This window comes from Strix uralensis, chromosome Z, assembly GCF_047716275.1.
Source record: "Strix uralensis isolate ZFMK-TIS-50842 chromosome Z, bStrUra1, whole genome shotgun sequence".
Taxonomy (NCBI): domain Eukaryota; kingdom Metazoa; phylum Chordata; class Aves; order Strigiformes; family Strigidae; genus Strix; species Strix uralensis.
This window is the reverse complement of record NC_134012.1, coordinates 98,303,755-98,326,491: the sequence shown is the minus strand read 5'-3', so window position 1 is coordinate 98,326,491 and position 22,737 is coordinate 98,303,755. Positions and strand designations below refer to the sequence as shown.

The 22,737-nt window shown below is 42.8% G+C and overlaps 1 protein-coding gene across 1 annotated transcript in view; it reads left to right on the top strand.

Moving 5' to 3' along the window:
- LOXHD1 (lipoxygenase homology PLAT domains 1) overlaps positions 1-22,737 on the top strand; it is a 146,347-nt gene that overhangs the window by 101,268 nt on the left and 22,342 nt on the right. The window contains exons 35-39 of the mRNA XM_074856970.1: positions 2,340-2,548; positions 7,157-7,342; positions 10,034-10,161; positions 14,480-14,597; positions 21,298-21,475. Of these exons, the coding sequence (XP_074713071.1) occupies positions 2,340-2,548; positions 7,157-7,342; positions 10,034-10,161; positions 14,480-14,597; positions 21,298-21,475 (819 nt within the window). The remainder of the gene's footprint in view (positions 1-2,339; positions 2,549-7,156; positions 7,343-10,033; positions 10,162-14,479; positions 14,598-21,297; positions 21,476-22,737) is intronic.

Genomic DNA, 22,737 nt, shown 5'->3' with positions numbered 1-22,737 from the left:
GCAGAGCTAGGATAGTTCCCATCATCCCCATTGTGCCAGGGTGGTCTTTCTTCTCTGAGTTCTGGAGCTTGTCATCACCACTATCTCTGTTGCAGGGACATGGCCTCATTAAGGAAACTGCATCTTGAAGGAATGTCAGATAAGATGGGCTGTGTGAGCCAGACAGTCACCTCCTGAGCTGGATAAAAAGCCAGCTGTTAATTAGTTGATTAAGGGAAGTGATATCGGGATCTGCCTGGGAAAGGGGGTGACAATTTGAGCAGCTCAGTTCTGACTCTCTCATACTCAGGATGGTGAATACCTTTGAAGGGCAGGAGGTGAAATGAGGATGGAGCACAGAGAAAGGTCCTGATGACTAGGAACCTGCTTGGGTCTGAAACCCTGCCCTGTGCTGGAAGACAATACTGGAGATGGTGTGGTCTACATCCCTAATGAAACTCAGTCCCCTGTGAGGGGGACACATGCCCTGAAACAGCCTGAACACTGCACAGGTACTGAAGGAAGCAGGAGGCAAAGGGAGATGGGCTGGAGCACATGAGGTGTCCTGGTGTGGCCATGTACCTCAGGTTTTGCACTCTCCCATGTTTGAAGAAGTAGAACTATTGAGTGCTGGAGAGAGTGAGACAATAGAGAGGGGAGATAAACAAATTAAAGGATGACTTTTCTAGTTTTTAAAGAAAATAACAGCAAATGGTGTTTCCTGCCGTCTGGTAGCAAGCTACTCTATGTCTCTGTATCCATTATTTAAAGTGGGTAATGAAAGCAATTTCTCATAGTTCTCATTTTTTCTATAGGTGTCTCAAGTACTTTGACTTGAGGATGCAACATCAGTTGGAAATGCTGGTAGTTCTGTGACCTTAGTCTGTCACAGGAGAACAGGTTAAAAACTGCATAAAATAAAATTTTTGTCCCTATTCAAAATATACTTTATTTAGAAGAGGAGTCTGGAGCTGTTCTAAACATGACCCCTCAACATATTCTTATAAAATCAGTCTTGCCTACAGCTAAACCCTTGCTCCTGCTAATACCAGCAGCTCCAATGTTTATTTTGTGAAGAATGCAATGCATATCATTATGCTGATGTGCACAATGAAATGTAAATGGTACCATAAAGGGGAGAATAAGTCTTGCCTAATTGTCAGTTCATTTTGTGTTGGTACACAGAATCCTCAAACTGGGGCTGAATTAATCTCTTTGGGTTCTGCTCTGTCCAGAGGTAAGAACAGATGTGGTCAGCATGAATTCATGCCTTCCCTGATATTGCACAAATATTCTGAGCTTGATGTGAGTTTCTAGTACAACCCCCACCCCAAAAATGTTGTTAGTCATCATAAAGCAAGATTAGATGTCAATCCTGGATGATTTGAAAACCAACCAAGTTTTTTATCAAGGTTTATAAACTTTTTTTTAAATCGAAAAAGTGGTGACGAAGCCAGGCTGAGTTTCGAGTCTGTGATGAGGCAGGTTTCAGATCTCTGAGTCTTGTCAGAACGGTTTGAACAGCCCTGCACAAATGTTCTGAGAAATCAAACGAGTATTCAGCGTCTAATTCTACACCACCCGCTCGGCTTACCCAAATGAGCTTTTGGAAAGCACTTGAAAAGCAGTCTGGCACTTCCTCCCTTTTAACAGCTGAACTAAAATTTCTGAAAACCACAGAAAAACCTGCTAAGACTCAAGCCATGGCCTAAAGGTTTTTGCCCTAACCAATATTATTACACAATATATAAAATCATTGAGTGACCTACCTTTAATACAAGGATTATTCATAGGTTGCCTGGATTTGCAAAGGGATGCTGAAACCCTGAGCTGCCCCATAGATCACAGCAATCCTTGAATGAAGCACAAAAGAGAACATTTGCAGTTGTACTGGGACATTCAGTCAGTGATGGTTTACCTTGGAGTCAGCACAGATTTATTTGCCTTTATTGAACAGTGAACATAAGATCACTTTGGTCTAATAGCCTATTTAAGATTTAGGTGCTCAGACTCATCTTCAGGAAGGTCTCTTGGTGTAAATAAGGATTCAAGCCCTTTGCTGTTCTGTCATCTTTTAGGGAGAAATCTGAACTTATAACCTTCTCCCAGCCAGTAGGCTTGCCTGGGGAAATTAACCCTTGCAGAATTCAGTCCCAAGTGTGTATGGGAAAGTAGTCTCCCATGCACATTTGTAGCCCAGTGCAGTGTTATCCATCCTCTGAATGAGTTCAATGGGATGTGAACCTATTTAGCACGCACAACTGCTCCCTCTGAACGGGGTAAGTCCCTGGTTTTCTGAAGTCTCACGTAAACATGGATGTGCGTGGGTTTTCTGATGACTAAACCTCTGTTTGTTGCAGTGATCCCATACCACATCACTGTCACGACGGGCACAGAATACGACTCCAGCACTGACAGCCGAGTGTACCTCATCATCATGGGTCCTCAGAAAGTGCAGACAGAGAGGCTGTGGCTGGATCTCCCAGAAGGAAAAGACGAGTTCGCAGATGGCTCTGTAGAGAAATTCTCTGTTTGGGGCCTAGATGTTGGGGAGATCAAAAAAGTGGAGGTATTGTGAATGCAGCGTGAGTACTGGGGGCATATGAAATATGTGGCCAAAGAAAGCACATGTTCCTGTTATTCGCAGTGAAGGAAAGGCATTGGGTCTAAAAAGAATGTAAGCAGGGACACGCTAATGAGATTTCACTGTGTCTGAACCTAAAAACAAGTACAATGTACATCTCACAAAACCAAGATCCTTGGGAGGCAGAAGATAATTTTGAATTATAAGGAAGTTGTAACATGTCCCAGTTTTGTCCCACCTCTGGCACTGTTTTTTCTTAGTCAAACCTTGTTATTGACAGGTGCAGTGAAGGTTCCCAGGATGCAGTCCTCTATCAGTCTTTTTCCTAGTTGATTTTCACACTACTTCCAGTTGGGTTTCATAAATTGTGCCTGCAGTGAGAAACAGATCTTGTATCATTTTCTCACTAAACATGAAAATTGTTTTTACAGCTTGGAGGATCCAGGCTTAGAGAAGAAAATTAATCATTGTTCATAAGTAACATACACAAATAGATTTCAGTACAGGAGCCATTTTTTCTGCTATGGCTTGGGGAGACAGAATTTGCATAAACTTTCCATCACTGAGCTTAGAATTCACATTTCCAGCGCATTTGTATACATTGTTCTTGCTTCATGTGGCAGTTCCATCTCCTGGAAGCCTGGTCCAGCCACCAAGAGCTGAAACCCACAGAATCTGAGGACTTCAAGAGCCTGTTTAGTTTTATTTCTACCCCATGCCCTGTGTTGCAGTAAACCTACCTCTCGGTGCACATGCTGGTGTATTCAGAGGGAGATGTGTGAAAGAAATATAAAGAGAGAAATCCTAACTCATTAAAAAATCTTTGCAGTTGTATGTCCTGTTTAGCAGCTGATAGACTGAAGCACTCCCATTAGCTTTCATTCAAGCAATGGATTCTGGCACCTTGAGAAGTCTCCATACTAGATTTGAGTTTGTTGTCGAGCCATCTTCTTAACGCACTCCAAGTCTCTGGATATTAGTGGCACTTTCTACCTAGCCATCTTTAGGTCAACCTTTGAAAGTGAAGCAAGTACATGAATCCTTCTTTTCCAGACTGTGTGCACATAGAAACAGGCATGGGCTGGGATAGACTGAGAGTAAAAAACCAGTATAACCCCTCAGTCTCAGAGAGACAGAAGGAGCTGGATGAAGAAAGAAATAGAAAGGGTCACTGGAAAAAGAGACAGTGAGTAGTGTGAGGAATGGGCAGAGAATAGGAGAAAATAGGAGAAAACACTTGGTAATAGACAGAGGCAAGGAAAAGCAATAGTTCGAAATGGATTACAAATGGGAAAGAAGAGAAAAGGTTGCAAATGAAATGCAGAGTTAGAAAAAGAAATAACATATAGCTTTCAAGCTGGGTGATGTTCTACACTCTTTCACCCCTATCCTCAGTGATCTCACCAGTCTGCTGCCTCACCTCTTGCTCATTTTTCCCTTTTAGTTTGTAACCCCCAGCTCATGGCTGGAGGAGCCACCTGCTCCTGGCCTTCTGCCCTCCTTCATGCAGTGCCCTCTGCTTGGAAGGTCTCTTCTTGTTGATCCGTGTCCCAGTGATAACATTGATGTGCCAGTCTGCTGTGGTTGCCATGGAATCAGTCCATATTTTCCTTGTAGAAAATTGCAGTGTTCAGGGACATTGCAGAAAATTGCTAGTTACCTACTTGGGAAAAGTGAGGAACAGCTCGTTCTCAGATTTGGCATTTGGCAGCTTCTGGAAGAAGGCAAGAAGTTCTGAGTATGAGTTACCATGTGAAAATAGCATAGCATGGAGATTGTTTCCAGAAGCCCTCTGTTATAACCCAGGCAGCAGACTGCAGAATTTAGTAGGATCGTAAGATTTTCAGCGTGATGCCACTTCTAGTTTGGTATTATTCTGCTGCAAATATACTCTAGGGAGAATAGAAGCAGTGGAACATGAAGTAATTTGAAAGGGGCCCATTTATACCTGTCTTATCAGCCTATAGATATACTATTTACTACTGATGTACTTTAATAGACATGCTGACATGAAAATAAATAATACAAGTTATTTGGTATAGGCACTTTACACTGTGTTCTTAAAACAAGTTTTAATATTTCTTCTCCTAATGAATGAAAGCATCTCTGTTCCTAGAGTGCTGTTGCTGCAGAGAGACACAGGTATGTCCAGAAGAGTTCTGCACTGGTCTGCATTTCTAAACCACTTCTGGTTCAGAGCCTTTCTCCACCACAAGCACAAAGCCAAGGACATACTAGTGTTGCAAGTCCACTCCCTTGCTGGCTAGGGACCTGATCCTGGAAGACACTCAGGTCTCTTTAGTATTCTGTACAGCTTCTAGAATAAGCAGGAACCCCCTTTTTTTTTTGCATCTTCTATCTACCACTCAAATTTTCTCCCATTTCCACCCTGTTGTTGCATTTAGTTTCTGCGTGCTTGTGCTCAGTGCAAATTGTGCATCTTAGTCTTGGTGATGTGAAGTAGTCAACAGTCCATCAAGGACAGTAGGAATGAGTTACAAAGGTTTTCAAACAGCCCAAGGACCTACCTGCCTTTGAAATGTTGTCCTTCTAACTTAGTTCAAGCATCTCAGCCCAAAAAACTAGACGTGATGTTGGTATGCATGTCCAGGTTACACTGCTGGTGTCGCCATGGCTTTGGATCGTTCACTGTATAGGCATGGTCCAGCTAAAGGTTTTCTTGGAATTGAAAGACAAATTCTAGTGCTCTGGTCTGAAAGTTCAGCCTGGATGAATTTACCCCAGACTTTACAACATTGTTCTTGAAGCCCTCAGAAATCTGCTTGTGTGCAGGATGCTTTCTTCTGGCCAGTCACCGATACCGAAGGAGTTAAAGGTTGCTGTGAAAATCTGGTACCTAGCAATGTCTTGGAATGATGCTTTAGGAGGGGGCTGTGAAGAACCCAAAAGAGCAGCAGATTTTAATGGGCTCATTGGGATTTTCCCTCTGGTTGCTTTGACGCTGCTTGCTGCAGAACCATTACCCTGAATTTCCCCACTGCCTCGTCCATGCCATCCTGCAGCAGGTCTCGAGAGGCTGTGTGCAGTCTCAGAGGGGCTTTGGATTTGGAGAAGAACAGCCAAGCTGGCAGAGAGGGAATGGGAAGGCAAGTGTTATATCCCTATTCACCTCACACCCCAGGAATCTGAGAATTAATGCATTCATTGTAGACTTGAATTTCCCTAGTGGTTAACTCTAATTTTCTGCAGCTGCACAGACATTAGTATAGCAATAATACTCCTAATAGCAGTGATGGCTGAGACAGTAAGATAAAAAAGATCACTTGATTTTTTGGGAAAAAAAGACACCACAGATATATCACCCTAGATGAACCTGTTATTAAAAATCATTCTCTGAGCAACCCTAAATATCATAATAATTTAAAAACAAAAAAAGCGAGAGCTAAGGACCTAATTTTCCTAGTAACGACACAAACAACACTTGCTCTGAAAATAATGAACTGTAGGTAGCTCTTCTATTCAACCTTTTATTTACAGATAGCTCATTGGAATGACTGACTGACTGAGTTTGGTACATCAACTGGGATACATAATTATGCTTATAAGTCTGCCCCAGGATGAATTGCCCACATTCTTTAAGAGGGACACATGCAGTTTCTTGGAGAAGTTTGAACCTCAGCTTCCTTTTGCTGCTGATATACCTGTAGGAACATTGCTTGTTGTTCTTTACGGCCCTTGCCAGACTCAGCTCCAGGTGGGCTTTGGCTTCCCTAACCTCATCCCTGCATGCTTGGGCAGTGTCTCTATATTTCTCCAGGTCCCTGTCCCTGCTGCCATCTTTAGTATCCTTCCTTTTCCTATTTAAACCTTGTCAGGAGACCCTTGTTCATCCGTGCAGGCTCCCTACTACTCTTGCATGACTTCCTGCTCTCCAGAATGGACCATTATTGAGCTTGGAGGAGGTAGTCCTTGAAAATCAACCAGCTACAGATGTAAGCTCCATTTAATGGTTCCTCTACAAACACGGAGATTTTGCAGTTTAAGGAGATGGGAAGCAGAGAAACAGCCTTATACATATAGTTGACTTAGATGTGGTTTTGTGAGGGAAGGAATGTTTGAATAATGCATGTGAGTGTTTGCCTAGCTGCATCTTTCATCTTGGCTATGAAGCTTTGAATAGTCTCTCCTAAGTGTTGCTACAGCAGTGGAAGGGCTTGGAAAGATGGAGAAATGGGTCTGCAGAGATCAGCAAACTAGAAGGCAGAGGTCAACGAAGCAGAGGTAGAGTAGTATAAGAGAGTGGACATGTTTTCACATAGGCCTACCTATTTCATGTTCCCTTTGTTTACTTTTAGGATTGGCAGTGTCCTGCCTTCCCTCATGCTCAGTAGCAGGTGACCTGAGCGTCCCTGCCCACATCGTGTGGGGATGTACACTGATGTCTTGCCTGCTGGGCAGCAATGGCACAAACTGTATCACAGCTCACTCCGTTCCACTGTGGAAGTGGTCTGTGTGATGGTGTATGTCATCAACCCTCCTAGTCCCTCATCGCTGGTTAAAACACTCAACCAGGGTCTCTCCTCTGAAGAAATCTCCTTTAACCAGCAGCTGTTTTCTCACTGACTCTCACAGGTGGGGCATGATGGCGCTACCCCTGAGAGCTGCTGGCTGGTGGAAGAGATCACCATCGTCGTGCCCACCAAAGGCGTCATGTATAACTTTGTCTGTAAGTGCTGGCTGGCCAGAGACAAAGGTGATGGTCTCACTTCCCGAATCCTCAACATCCTGGATGCGGACTGTGTTAATGTTGGCATCAAGGTAGGCTCTAGACTCATCCCGTAGCTGTTGCATGGACCTGTGCTGATATACGTTGTGTGTCAGCAGTTCTCATACTTTGACTTCTGCATGGGGTTTGAGCCTTTTCTTTGCAGAGGGTTTCTTTATTATTTGTTTAGCAAAATCTTCAGGAATGGTTTAGCCTCATTACCACTGACAGCACTTTTTAATAATGTTGGCTGGATGCAGCCATGGCATAGGAGAGAGCAGGTAGGACATCATTCAGAAGCATGTCCTCATTTTGTCACCACACCTGGAGCACCCACTGTGTGGTACCCACAGAGTGGGGCAGCTGCAAGGTGAGGACCTTGGTGTAATCTAACTTCATCGTGCTTTCTTTGAGGAGATACTTCCAATTCATCAAATTAGAGTAGTGGAGGTATGTTAATCTCTGTGTAGTGTGGCTACACATTAGCATTTCTAATATGGGACAGGGAAACTGAATTCATCTAGAAACTAATAATAATTGGAAGTTGCTGAAACATGGAGACATTTGTACACTTGATCTTTGAAATGAATAACTGATTAAAATTGAAAAGCAATGAAAAAACTGTATAGTCTTTTAATCCATATATATGAAATTTGAAGTAATGTGTGCTATGCCATATTTCAACCAAGTGCAAATTGGAAAGCTGAGCTATGCTGATTTTGGTTGTAAGATTTATAATAGAAATAACAGTCTGAATGAATTGGACAATACTGTGTTTAATACCTGTATGGCAATTTAAAATCTCTATAGATGTGTTTCTATTTACAGTGAGATTACACTTTCATAGTACATTAATTTTTCTTTATGTTGCTCTTGATTCCCAAGCTAAAAATATTCTCCTGAAATCTGTTTTGTTCCCCAGACACACAAAAGCCTGATAACATTTTTAGTATCTGTGAAGGATTCAAGAACTCAGCGCAGGTTTCAGTGGTAGAATTGACCTAAGAGGGAAAAAAACCTCCCTTAGATTGAATACCAAGGTTAAAGCCTAATCTCTTAAAAACTTCCCATCAGTTGTTTAACCTCCTGGATAAGATTTCCAAACTCGTATTAGTGACCTGATGGCTTGCCCATGGATTGAAGTGGCTGTTAATGAAGACTTATGCTCAGTCTTCCTTTAAAAGCCCAATCCTGAATATTTATTTTCATAAGCATGCCAAAAATAGACACATCTATCTAAATTTTTTTCTAAGATGTTGAGTCAGAAACTTGCTGAAAGGTTTGAAGGAAATCAGGGGAGATGCTTGAGACATGAAATCAGAAGTGTGTATTTGACTTTCTGATCAGCTTCCTAGTTAGCCTTGTAAATAGCTGTAGTTAGAAACAGTTTAATTTTTTTTTTTAGAGTTCAAAGAAGACTAATACGTTTAACATCTTTGGGAAAGCTAATACTTTTTTAGTTTGCTTTTGCTTGATTCTTACACGGCCATATGTACCCCTTTCAATTTAATTTTCTTTTTGGTTTGATATTCCCTCTTTGTGCTTTAAATTGAGTATTTGACTTCCTATACATAGAGAAACTAGTCAATGTCCACCACAGTCACTAAAAACCTTTAATGCATTGGTAAAAGGGTTTTTCTTCTCCTGTCTATAGCAAATGTGATGCTTTGCTATAATTTAAAAACTGTGTGGATGGCTATGTGGTGGACAGGTTACTCAGGATTGAACAAACATGAAAAATAATTTTTCAATGACATTATTCCTTTGCACTGTTTATTTATATGGGAATCACAATTCAGGCCAATAAAACTTGCTTAGCAGTGCACTATTTGAAACATGTTTTGTTGGGGCTGTTTCTTATTCTTCCACCTCTTAAATCCAGAGGTCTTGTTACCATAGGTATGATCTTGAAAGCATCTAAGTGGCCTAAAAGTCTTAAGCCACTTGACAGCCACTGGGACTTGCAGACTTTTGAAATATTTTATTCTGAGTCTTATTATTCATGTCAGGGAAAAAGAACAAAGTCAGGCTAGTAAGGTGAAAATGATGCAAAACATATTTTCACAAATTGACATGCTTTTGGAGTACGAGATGTGGGAACACTCTGCATTCGATGCAGCAGTGTGCATCCCACTGGGAAATAGGATAGCTGCATTTTTCTGCTGTAGAGAGAGTTCAGATGTAATAGCCTTCAAAACTATTAGCGATGTTGAACTAAATCGTGTCTAGTTGGACACCGAATACTTGGGGTAAACATTTTGCACTCAAGAAAAAGAAACAATGGTGCCTTTGGGAGCTGTTTTTTAAAAATGGCAAGAGTTTTATGCAGTACGGAGGTCTGGAGTGCTGGGAGGTGGCTGGGATGAGACACCATTAGCAGAGGGTTGGAGACCCATCCACTGACATGAGGGTTGTGACTCCCATGGAAAACCAGTTTAGCAGGTCTTCATCGCTCCCCATGCATATGTTGTCAAAATGAATGTGTCTTTCTCTGAGTCCATCTAGGCTGAGAAAATCTGCAGAAAACAGACGATGCAAAGAAGAAGGTCCCGTAGCAAATTTCAATCTGTAACTTTGCCTCTGAGAACCATGGTGTGGAGAGAAACCGAGAAGCTGCATTGTAACCATTTCTGGCAAAGAAGCAGATCTCCTGCAAAGCCTGTCTAGCATTTTGCTCAGGTTTTTGCATGGGTTAAGGACAGCTGTTTGAATGAGACCTTCTGATTGTTTTAAATCCTCCCCAGATCCTCTATGAAGTCACGGTTGTGACTGGGGACATTGAAAGCGGCGGTACTGATGCCAGTATCTTCATGACTGTCTTTGGATCCAATGGGAACACTGAGGAGATGCAGCTGGACAAAAATGGAGACAGGTACAGTAACTTTGTGATTTTGGTTGGTTAGGAGTGGAGTGATAACAGATTCTGGTGTTAGTCAAGAAGCACTTGGGGCTTTGATTATGCTCCCACTGAAGCACGAACTCCCATTGATTTTATAGATTCAGAACTGTGTCCCTTGTAAGTATTTAGCAAGGCAGAGGAAAGGAGAGCACCATGTAACCAGGGAAACTATCCTTTGTGATTTGTAGAAGTTTTGTTTAACCTGTTCCTCCGTTGCTTTAGAGATAAGTGTTGTGAACAAAAATATGAACTGTGAAGTCCTGCATCAGCTCCAGGAGGAACTGTGGACATTTCTGCAAAACATATCTTTTGTGAAAAAATGAGTAATTTATTTTAAACATTATTTAATGGGAATGCGTGAGTAACTGCATAATGAAAAAGATAAACTAGCATGCACACACCTGCCTTGCGAAGTGCCTGTGATGGGAAGGTGCTGACTCTCCCCCGTCTGCTCTTCCCATTTTCTGAGCTGGACAGATGTCAGGCAGCTTGGTCCAGAAGCTGTGTGAGCGGTGCCAGGACCTGAGCTGGTAAGCTGAGGGCCCTGCCGAGAAGCGGGCTCCTTAGCTTGGGCTCTGTGCCACTCTAAAGTCTGCAGCTGGCACACGCGATGACATCTGTCCACCCAGATGTGGCCTTACGGTACAGAGAGATGGAAATGGGCTGTGAGCTCTGTGGAGTGCTGCACTGCATGCTCTGATTTTGCTAAAAAGGTGAAATCTCATGTTTTCTTCAGCAGAAACAACTAACACTGTAACCCTAGCACTTCTGTAAGCCAAAAGCCCCCACATGTCACTGATCCATTTCCTAATGCTTTCCTGTTCCTTTCTAGCACCTCCCTCATTACAGAAAGTTTTGGCATGCTCAAGAATGAACGTGCCACTAACCATGTTTCAGAGATGGGTTCATCAGGCTTAAATTTAATTAATTGACTACCTCTGATCTTATTCAGCAAAGTATCTACAGAGTGTCAGAAGGGCAAGCGCATTTGACCATATGGTTTGAGCTCAGCTTGCTGAGGTGATGCTGGACTCTTCCCCCAGCCTCCGGGCAATGCAGTTCCTCTGCCCCAGCTTTGTGTATCATGTATGGGCTGGATAGTTGAAGATAAGGCTCCCTGCATAGAGCTGTTTTCTCAGGGGATGTTTTACTTACAGCTGTCATAGCAGAGTAGGTGTGCGGGCAAGCATGTTTAGCTAAGCTTGAAACCTTCGTGTGTTTAGTTAGTAACAAGCACGAGCCTTGTTTGCTCTGAGAAAAATGTAGCAGAGGTGCTGCTGACTAAAATCTCCATGAGAAACAGCTGAGTCATGCAGAAAACCATAGCTCTGCTCCCCATCACAGAGGGACAACCAATGTGTGGGGCAATGCCTCTGGGTTACCAGCGCGGCTGGCTATCCGTGACATCAAGACCCCAGGCAATACCAAACTAGGCTGTCTTCCACTATTTTAAGCCCAAGGTTCAATTCTAGTAGGTGGGAAAATGGACCACAACTATTTGTATTTGCAAGTAAACATAAAGAGGACTTCACATCAGAGTACATCAACCAAAAATCTCTAAAAGTGACCAAGACATCTCCAGCCCTTCAAGAGAGGGATTGCAGTTTTGCTCCACCTGGTCAGGCAAGTGATATCCCTAAACGATCTGGTCTATAAAAAAAATCATATTTGTCTGTGTGGGTGGGGTGGATAATCTCTGATAAAAGGATATGAAAATGTAATAAAGAAGAGCCACACAGTTGGCATCTTAGTAGTTTCTTGCATTGTCTTCTGCCAGTAGAAGATCTGCAAAAGGTGTTGAAAATTCTTTGGGGCTGTATAAAGAAGAAGGGCATGTAAAACACAGCTAGTAATACATTAATATCCCCAGGATGCTCTGCTATTCTTTGGGGATGTACTAGCACATCTCTGCTAGCTGGAGGCACTCTGTATCACACCCCCAGCTCTGCAGAGGACATGCATGTCCCCAAATACACATATCACCTGTTTCCACACCACTCCAGCAGTCTTCATCCAGCTGTTAACAACACTGGCTTCCCCAGCTCTTGTTTCATACGGAAATCTCGTCAGCCTTTGCACCACCAGTGAGGGATGGGTGAGAGCCACTGCAACCAAATGGTAAAAGGCACTTCATCTTTATTGGGGCTGTCCAGTGCCAATTCACACACAGCAGCTTAGTGCATTATGAAGAACCGTTTGTCTAACCTGCTCCAGATTTAAGGCAATTTTAGCTACATTACCGTTATTGCCAAGACCTCTGGGCAATAGAAATATTTACAAGTGCAGGCATGGGTAGGAAAGCTTAATGAAATCCCTCAGATAAATGCTTCAGTGTCCTGGAAAAGGAATAGCGGCAGTCAGCTTGTCTGGGTACTTGTTCTCTTTGCAATTTTTTTTCAGGCTTATGTTCATATTCATATAAATTAGGGATAGAAAAGAGCTCTTGGGTCACCCAGTTTGTCACTTTAGCAATTGCTTCCCTCTAGTACAGTGGCTTCTTGGAAGTAGCAGGTGAGTATCAGCCTTACCAACTTATAAACAGGGCATTTACTGAAGATAAATAATGGTTTCTTTTGCTAACAGACTGTTTAGCTTAGAGTTGCTCAGCCTGGAAATGATCAGAGTGAGAGACTTCTATGAAGCTTTCAGGTAATAGTGATTGTCATGAAAACTGACCATAGGATCATGGGATAATTCAGGCCGAGAGGGTCACACCTTTTTCTCAAATAGATGTGGAAATCAATCCAGTCCAGGCACAAAAGCACATTCTCTTTCTCACAGTGAGACAGGCTGTCTTGGTATCCGGTACCACAGAAAGACAAATAACAAGAGAAGGGTGTTTTTCAAAGAGCAAACATAACCCTTAATAACTAGAAATGGACTTGGACCAAAACACCCTATCCCAATGCCTCTGGGAGTGCAGGGAAAGCAATGTCTGGATGAAAACTGAGAGGCTCGAGCCAATCCCTATTGCTAACATCTGCAGCTATGCAGGCTCAGATAATGGTGTGAGGATAATCACATTCATGCTGCAGGGTGTAATCTGAGGAGAGGTTGGTAAAGAAATGTTTTTTTCTCCATATCCTGGCACTGCACTGAACTGCTATAGGAGGGTGAGTACATTGCTAGGAACGAGATACCATCATTTTGGATTGTCTATATTATGGTAGTGCCCACCGTTCGCAGAGCTCTCCCCAAAACTCTCAGCATACTCAGGTCACTCACTCACGAGGAGAAGTTTGCTCAAAGGAGGAACCTCAACAGCAGAGTGGTCCTGGTGGTGCTCGGTAGACCCCCTGGACTTGGCTGTCTCCTGCCTAGAAAGGGCTGGACTTCCATCTCCAAGCCCACAGCAGGTCTGCCAGAGTATTTTGGGGGCAAACCTAAAAGATTCACTTGCTTGGAACAGAGTAATACTGAGCCTGAGGCAGCACTTTCACTGCGGCAAGGGCTTCTTCCTAGCACAATTGATGCTAAGAGGGAGGTAAGGTGGCTGTGGTAATATCTTCTTCAAGAAGCATATGTTAGTTGTTTTTCCTTTTTCCTGCTTTCTGCTGATTGCTATGGTTGAGCAGTTCCTACACATCCTTGTGCCTATATACAGCAGCCAAGCATAGGGTAAGATCTCTCATGCAATATCACACAAACCCACCCTGGTTCGTACCAAACACAGAGCTCATTTGCAAATCCAAATTCCCCAAATTCAGGAGTGCAGTGCAGGACAGTCAGTTTTGGCTCCTTTCTAACACAATTTGCCTGCACTTACTAAACTTAAGCATTGGGCTCTGACTTGCAATCAGGTTGCCATATTTAGCTGAGCTGCAGCAACTGTCTATCACCGCGGCAAATGCAAAATTATGTGCTACATCTTAGTGAAAGAGGATTAAGCAAAATTGCTTTGCCTTCTAGTTGGGATGGGTTAAGGGCAGGCACGTGGGCAGATGCCAGGAGGAAGGCGATGTGCAGAAACAGGACTGTGAGTCTCTATTGTTCTGGTTACAAACAGGGTGATAATGTATGCTGCAGGCTGCCTGGAACGACTCCAGGTGCCTTGTATGGGCTTGATTTTCCAGAGGAGAAGGAATCCCTGTCAAATCTGTACTGAGGCGTCTTGCCAAAAACACAGTAGCTAGTGACTGCAGGACAGAAAAGCTCAAATCCAGTAACATGCACTCATAAACTTTTAATTTGAGGTCGTTGGCAAGGTGCGAGTTGTAGCACGGACAGGGGATTGAGACACAACGATGCTGTAAAGCAGTGGTAGACCTCCTCGGCCTTTCAATCCCTCCAGGTTTGAGCGAGGCCAACAGGACAGTTTCATTATGGAGATCGCCGATATTGCACCCCTCAGGAAGATGAGGATCCGGACGGATGGGAAGGGGACTCGCCCGCACTGGTTCCTGGAAAGGGTAATGCACCTCACATGGCGCGTGTCTTTGCACCTTGTGTCGAAGCCTGTCAGCCTTTGAGAAAGAGGACAAAGGCAGCGAGTGACTCGCTTTTATTAATTTCCTACATTTTTCCATTTGGTTTCTCATGATTTTTTCCTGCAAGAATTGAGTCAAAAAAGAAGAGAGCAAGGACAAAAGCTGTGTTGTAAAGCTTTACCACAGTCTCTGCTATTAGATCTCACTCTCTCTCCCTGCAAAAGAGCCTTGGCTTGCCACCCAGGGCACCTGCAATATTTTCTGGTCCCTGGGAGGTATCCTCAGCTCCTGCAGACCCTTGCCATGCTCTGACCCTGTGGAAGAGTGGGTGTCCCTCTGCCAGGCAGGGACAGCTAGCATGGGCCTGGTCTGGGTGGGACATTTCCAAATAACACATCCTTTCAGGTGAAACACCCCATCTCTCCCCTTCCCTTCTCCCTCTAGCATACAGGCAGATTTCTTTCTTTTCTTGTTCATACAAGTAATTTTCATCTTGCATTTTGAATAGAACATGCAAAACGGCTCCTACCACTTCTGTTGATTGTACTTTTCCCTAGTGTCCTATCTTGAACAAAAGCACAACTATGCCTTTATCTTCTCTACCAAACCACCAGCTCCTTGTAAAGATCACTTAGATTTGGGCAGTTAAAATATGGGTCCCTATAATTAAATTTCTAAGAGGCAGCTGGAGTGAGGTGCTGATCCACACCATCAGATGTCATTAAGGGAGAAACACATATCTGCCATGTTTATTTAGCACGGTTTTTTCTGGACTAGATATCCTGCTGGATTTCTGTATCTTGACTTTTTATAGAATAGGCTAAGAACCAATAACTTAACCCATGGCCAGAAAGAGTAAGGCATGACTTTTCTGTTGGATCGTTTACCCTTTTCAACTAGTCTGAAGCTGCCCTTCTTTTTCCCATAAATAATGTGCTTCTAAACATTGGTCCTAAGTAGCCACCAGTTTCCAGTGAAGTGATGAACTGCTCTTCACCTCCATTAGCATGGACTAAAAAACATTTCTGTCATCCAGGACCTTTTTCACTTGAGCATTGCCACTTCTAGCTTTTTTTCTCAGCAGCTCTTGTGCAGCTTTCCAAAGCATTAGACCTCCAGCATATATCTTCTGAATAGATGCCACAGGCACACAATTTTTCTCTCTGTGCCTAAGGAATAACTCAATCTGTTCTCTGATTTGATTCAGTCATCTTGGTCAAACTCCCTTTGCCAGTTCCCTGATACTTTCCCCTGAGTTTTATAAATCATATTCATATAAAATGAAATAAAATAAAGCTTATTCATCCAGAGACATTCCAGATCTTGCAGTCATGAATTAGCAATAGCTCAAAGACAAGGGATGGCAGCACTTTTAGTGGCAGGTAGCACCTTCCCACCTTCCTGTTCCCAGTTCAGGCCTGTTATCCAGCCTGCTGTATGTCCCACCCAAAGCAAGGCTTTCCCAGGGAAGTGGGCAAAAAGGTCCCTCATTTGGGCCCTTTACAGCCCTCTAATAATTCTACAGAAGCAACAGGTGGACCATGCACACAACTCTTTGAGACAAGGATTTTAGAAGCTTTTGAAAATTTTACCTGTAGTTTCTAATGTTCTTAAAGAAACAGAGCATGGAGGATCTTCTAACTCAGTGAAACACAGAGAACTTAATTTATTAGTTTTCTCTCCCACCTTCCCTGCAAAGGTAAACATAACATTTGCATTCCCAGCAGAGAGTGAGGACCGGAGTGCTCTGGAAAAGGGGAGGAAGGATTCGTGTTCTCTGATTTGTATTCTAGCCTTGAAAACTTATGTAGCCTGGTGTGACATGAAAACTGATCTGAGCCCATTTCCATTTCTGTCAAAAGTGCATATTAAAACTGCATAATGAAATACTTGTGGGGGTAGTGCTAAACTCTCAGACAGATGGTTCACAGTTAGTGCTAACTAGCACAGTAAAATGAGAAGCTAGATTAAGCCATCAACCCCATAATTAACCATTTGTTGCTCCATTTATCCACAAGATATTCTCAGTTTCCTTGTTCTATTAAAATAACAATAAATGAGATTTTTAATTCTCTTTGGTCTTTTTGTAAACTGTTGCTGGTCATAATTTATACTGCTTTTAGTTTACCAGAAATAGAAATGCATAAATACCAATTAAAATGCATGAATTATCAATGACATTGTACACAGCCAAAATATTCAATTTACAAGCAGGGAAGTAGTCATATTGGTTTTTTCTGTCTAGATAAAATACATTGAAATTTCATTCAGAATCTCAGCAAACTAATGAACTTGGTGCCAAAGATTGAAACTGCATTGAAAGTGGCAATACATTTTAAATGCTGATACTTAATCCTCTAGAGAGAACAACATTTGATTAGTGATGTGCTGGGCCACAATGAATATTATTCATTATTGCTATGCACAAAAAGATACACCGAAAACTCTCCAAAACTGAGACATAATTTTGGATCTCACCACTGCTGGGAGAGACATAGAGGTTGGATATTTTCCTCTGACCTAATGCTGAATCTCATGTTCTTCCACAACAAGCTACCATGACATTGCTCTGTGTTTCTGAAAAGTCAGAGAATAGAACCATAGAATCACAGACTGGTTTGGGTTGGAAGGGACCTTTAAAGGCCATCTAGTCCAACCCCCTGCCATGGGCAGGGACATCTTCCACTAGATCAGGTTGCTCAGAGCCCCTTCCAACCTGGCCTGGAATGTTTCCAGGGATGGGGCATCTACCACCTCTCTGGGAAACCTGTTTCAGTGCCTCACCACACCCATCATAAAAAAATTCTGACTTCTAATTAGGAAACTCATCTAAATGCGTGCTTTGGAAACCTCCTCCTGGGTTAGCCAGTTCCTCAGTCCGCCTGCTGCCCAGTGTCTTAGATACGAAGTTGAAAAGCTAGAAATAAGAAGGGGTGAAAGCTGTCTGAGTGAAATAACAAGAATTGTGAGACTGTTAAATCTGCAGAGTTGTTTCCCTCAGAATTTTAATGTTACTTTATGCTGTCAAAGTCAGGCAGATAAGAAGCTGCCTTAATGAAGCACTAATTACATTGCATTCAGACGTCACAAATAATCCTTAATGTGGGACTTGGTCTTTATTCAGTTCTTTTTCCTCTATATAAAGGAGATGAAGGGAATCTGAGACAATTCATTATACAGCTGAAGCTGAATGTTTTTCTTTGCGACAAAGTCTGTTTGTTTTACAGTCAGAGGACCCCGTCTTTAAGCAAAGACTAATGACATAAACAGAACCATAAAAACCTGTGGTTGAGTCTTTAAAGATGAATCCCAGGACCTATGTATTTTGGTGTTAGTGGGGTGTGAGCCCCTGTGGAGGTAAATCAAATGATGGGACATGTCAAGCTGTTCTGTTACATCATACAGTGCACAATTAATTTCAAGTTGCTGGTTTAAAGTTCCTGTCTGCTACGATATTTGCTCAGCTGCAAAGCAAATTGCCAACATTTCATTCACACACACTGGTCCTGCCTTCTTTTCATTGTTTATAGGTGTTCTACAGCCCAGTTAAAATCCTTGCATAATTAGCAATGAAGTTTGAGCTTAAAAGCATGCAGGATGTCCATAGACAGTTCTAGGTATCCTAAAAAGTTGTTTAGATGCAATGTAAAGTAGGAGTCTCATTGCCAAGTGGTAGCTAATTTTTCTGAGTGGAACAGACAGAAAATAAAAATAGTCTCAGCTCAGCTCCCTGAGATGACTTCCTTGACCCTCACGATCCACATCAAAATCCTACATCATCCTCTGTGTGTGCAACACCCACAAACATCTCCTGGTAGGATGGGATTCATTTTGTGCTGCGTTAGTCGTTGAAAAAGCTATGTTCAGCTTTCACCTCTTCTACCAAACTATTTAGGCCTCCTCTGTAGTCAGCAGAGAGAGGGATCTGTGAGAGGGAGAGACGCCTCAAATGGCTGTTGTCCTGCCCCCAGCTTGGGTAGGATGCATTGCCTCCCAGCTGGTACCCAGCTCCGAGCACTGACCGTAGGGAGGGCCGACACGATGCGCTTTGGGCTGGATGCCCAGCATTCAGGTGGTTCATGCTAGGTAAGGTAGGCATCGTACCCACGCTGTGAGTGAGCAATCAGTCTGCCACGAGTTTCCTGCTACCTCCATGTGCTGTGATCTCCCTTGAGCGAACGAAGCTCCTACAATAATTCTCTTTTTCCTGTCTGCTCCTCTCTGGAGCACCATCCCAGAACGAGATAGCTCGCTCTGTCTGTGCTACCTGTTTACATGACACTGCATACGGATGAAATCACGGGGGGCTGGGGGTGGAAAGAGCAGGCATTTTGCTCTGGCGCTTTTAGTAGCCAGACAGTTTTTCCCAGACAGCATCTGGAGTGATGGACATGGGTTGGTTATTTCTGAGAGGTCTGATCTGTCTGTCTGCCAGTGCACTCCAGCTGGCAACTCTAATCTGTTTCTACCCCCTGCTGCTTTCTTGACATTTCCCTGTAAGCTTTGCTCTGGACAGTTTTTTACTAACAGAGTCGCTGTCATTCCTGAGCAGGGCAGAGGTAGAGCTGGCTGAACTTTTTCCAGCAAAGAGTTTATGCACCAAGGGGGGGGGGGGGGGGGGGGGGTAAAAAAAAAAAAAAAAAGAAGACATTTTCAAGCAACCTGAGATTATTCACAATTCAACTTTGCAAATTTTAGCCAAAGAAAAGTTTCTAGGTTGGACTCCTAAGAGGATGTAGACCTTGTTCATGCATCCTTGAGAGAGGAGACTTCCTTCAGGTCTGTAGCCCAGCAGAGAGGGCACCAGCTGGGATGGTGGAGACCTGATTTCTGTTTGGTTCGAAGCAAGGATTTGATTCACCATCTCTTGAATCACAGAGCAGTTTCCTGACCATAAAATAATAGTGTCACCAGCTGTGAATAAGCAGCTTTTTAGAAAAGTGGGATAGCTTCAACAGTGCAAGGTGTCCTGTTCCTCTGGGATGAAGGTGATGTGTTACAGATCCCTGTTTAGCATCAGGCAGAGAGAAAACCCCAGATGAGTGTCCCCCCCAAGGAACAGTACAATGCACAAATAGCACGGCTACTGCTTCAACTTCAGTGTAGTTACTGCCCTCTTTAAAACAGTTTTTTATAACCTGAAGCAATGTTCTTCTTTTGAACTCCTAAAGGCTCCAGCAAAGCTTGGTTGGGGTCAACAGAAGTGCATGGACTGGGACACATGCAGTTTGAGGACAGAATTTGAGCACATTTTATCTCAAGATAAGTTTTATAAGTTTCTTAAGCTGATATATGAGAGTAGGGCAGAAGGTCACTAAGATAGTGAAGGGGCTGAAACATATGGCATACAAGTAAATGGCGTTTTTAAGCCATGAGAAGAAAAGGCTAAGGGGGAATCTAATTGCAGTCTTCTGCTGCTTAAAGGGAGATTGCAGATACCAACAATCCAGTCTCTTCTCGGAAGTGAACAGTGGTAGGACATGGAGGCAATGGACACAAGTTGCAACAGGGAAAATCCTGACTGGATATAAGGAAAAGTCTTCTCAGTGAGAGTGATGCAGCCTTAGGATGGAGAGCCTGATGGTTTTCAAAACTCAGTTGGACATGGCAGTTAGCCCTGCTTGGAGCAGGAGGTGTGACTAGACACCTCCAGGTGTCCCTTTGAATTTAACATTTTCCATGACTCCATGATTTGTTTCTTCCTAATATCGTGTCACACTTCTGTGATGTGTTTGGGCTCATGTTTCCATGGCCTTTGCAGAGATGTGTCTTGCAAGACACTGTTTCTTGATGCACTGCAACACTCAGATATGGTATCTGTTTCTCTTAGATGGTAAGAAAAAATGCTAATTTGCAGCCCTTTCTCCTCTCTTCCCTCCAACTCCCCCAATTTAATGAGAATTTCCTGCTAGGTTTTTGCTGTAGGCAAGTGTAATGCCTTTTTGCCAGTAGACTGATGCTCCACTGAGCCTGGATTCAACACGATACATAAAGGTGGATATTTTGTTAGGTTTTTGTTGGAGTAACTCAAGGATTTATTCTAAATAGGTTCCTCTTCTGTCCTTATCACCACAGCATCTGAGCTCCTTCCCATGGCACATTAGACAGTGTGACTAATATCTGTTGCATACTGTTTGTTCTGCCACCTTTTCCCAGAGGGAGAAGAGTGTGAAGCATTGAGTTTTGCTGGCCTAATTTTATCTTGTGCATTGTTTTAACTTGTTTGGGGTTGTATATCTCTACAATGATTGCTGTGTGTTTGAACAGAGGAGGCAGGCAAAAGAAAGATACTGTGTGCTTCAAGGAGAGGTGCTGAAGTTTTCAATAATTCTCTGTTATTTCTTCTTTAGATTTAATTCCATACTGGCTTCCAGGAAAGGTCTGACTCTCTTAGAGATGAGCTTTGTCCGTAATTTAGAACAGATTCTTTCTATGCTTTACCCTATGCATGAAAAGGTCCAATATTATGAAGACCATTTCTCAGCCAAGTCACCACAGCAAATATTGTCCATAGCAGAGACCTCCGTTTAGCCCAGAAGAGCTCAGTACAGGTTTTGAAGCCATGACCAAGCTCCACCCATATCCTACCACACTGCATACTTTATAGGTTTGATCTTTGCTCCCGTTCAAATGGTAGTTGAAGTTTAGCTGAAGTCTCTTTTCTTCTTTTGGCTCTTCACAGATCATCCTGAAGAACCTGACTAATCAAGAAGTGGCCACATTTACTTATGGTGAATGGCTGTCAAAGCTGAAAAATGCCAAGGGAAGTCTTGTGTGTGAGATGCCAGCTGTGATAAATGACGAGCAGATGATGGAAGACACGACATACACTCTTCAGGTTAAAACCAGTGATGTTGGAGGCAAGTCCATGGTGGATATTTTATGACTTTTCTAGTATGAAGTTTGATTTTTAGCAGTGGAAATCATCTCCTGCTTAATTTGCAGTTATGTTAAAAAAATCATAATTTAGCCCTGCCATGCTGGAACACCTCCATTTTGGCTGGATGTTGATTGTAACTGTTATACTGTGGGATTCATCCTTATCTGAGCACTGGGCATAAAATATTTAGACACAAAGCCTAGATTTGACCACTCGCTGCTTCCTCTGAAGACACCTTAACAGAAGCTATTACCAGACCATGTTACAATGGTCAGGAGCCCCCTTTTTCTTTTTGGTCAGGTCAGGTCCATCCACGTAGGATGGAAAAAAAAACTACATTCAAAGCTGGTGTGCTCCAGGTTTTCAGTCAGGACTATCTATTTTGGCCAAAGAGACGAGCAATAATTCACCCTCCTTTACCAAGTGTTTTGAGACTATTTATTCCAGGCTGTGAAAAACCATCCCTAAATGCACACCAGATAGAAGAGGTGGAATAGAGTATAAAGAAAGCTGCAGAGCTTCAAGTGCCAAGAAATGGGATTTCTATGTCATTTCCTGGGATCACTGCCTCTTTTCATGAGAACTTCTGTCAGGCTGCTGAATGAAAGCTGCAACCACATACAAGCTGCCTCGTGCCAAAATGAAGCAAACTAGACATTATCTTGCAGACACCTTGTTTGAAAGGTTGACCCTCAGAGGGGATTCTGCCACACCAGTGCACATAATCACTTCCTAATCTCTACCTCTCTTCATTTATTTTTTTTTTTCTGGATTTACCAGTGGTAATTTATGCAGCTTATGAGGTTTGATCTGAGAACATCAAAATTCCCCTGGCAGAGTGTCTTCATACCACCTCACCATTTTTTATCTATCTTATCTGCTCTGCCTGCCGCTTGTCTGAAAAACATGTAGTGAAATACGGAAAACAAAAGAGAGAGAGGAAGATTTGTTTATGTATCTGGCAATCCATCTAGTATAAAGGTAGATCTTTTTGTGACCTTTTTGTGAAATCCAGCCCTAACTCACAAAGGTGATGGAAATAAATAGAAATGAGAGGAGAATAGAAGATGACAGCAACAGCAGACAGATCTGCCCTTCCCATTGAATGAAGGATGACGGGTATTAATGATGAAATATTTTATTTCATTATGAACAACGACAACCAGTAGGAAAGAGCAGATTACAGAGAGGTTTCAGAGAGTCTGTTTATGATTAGATCACACAGCACACTGACATAATGCT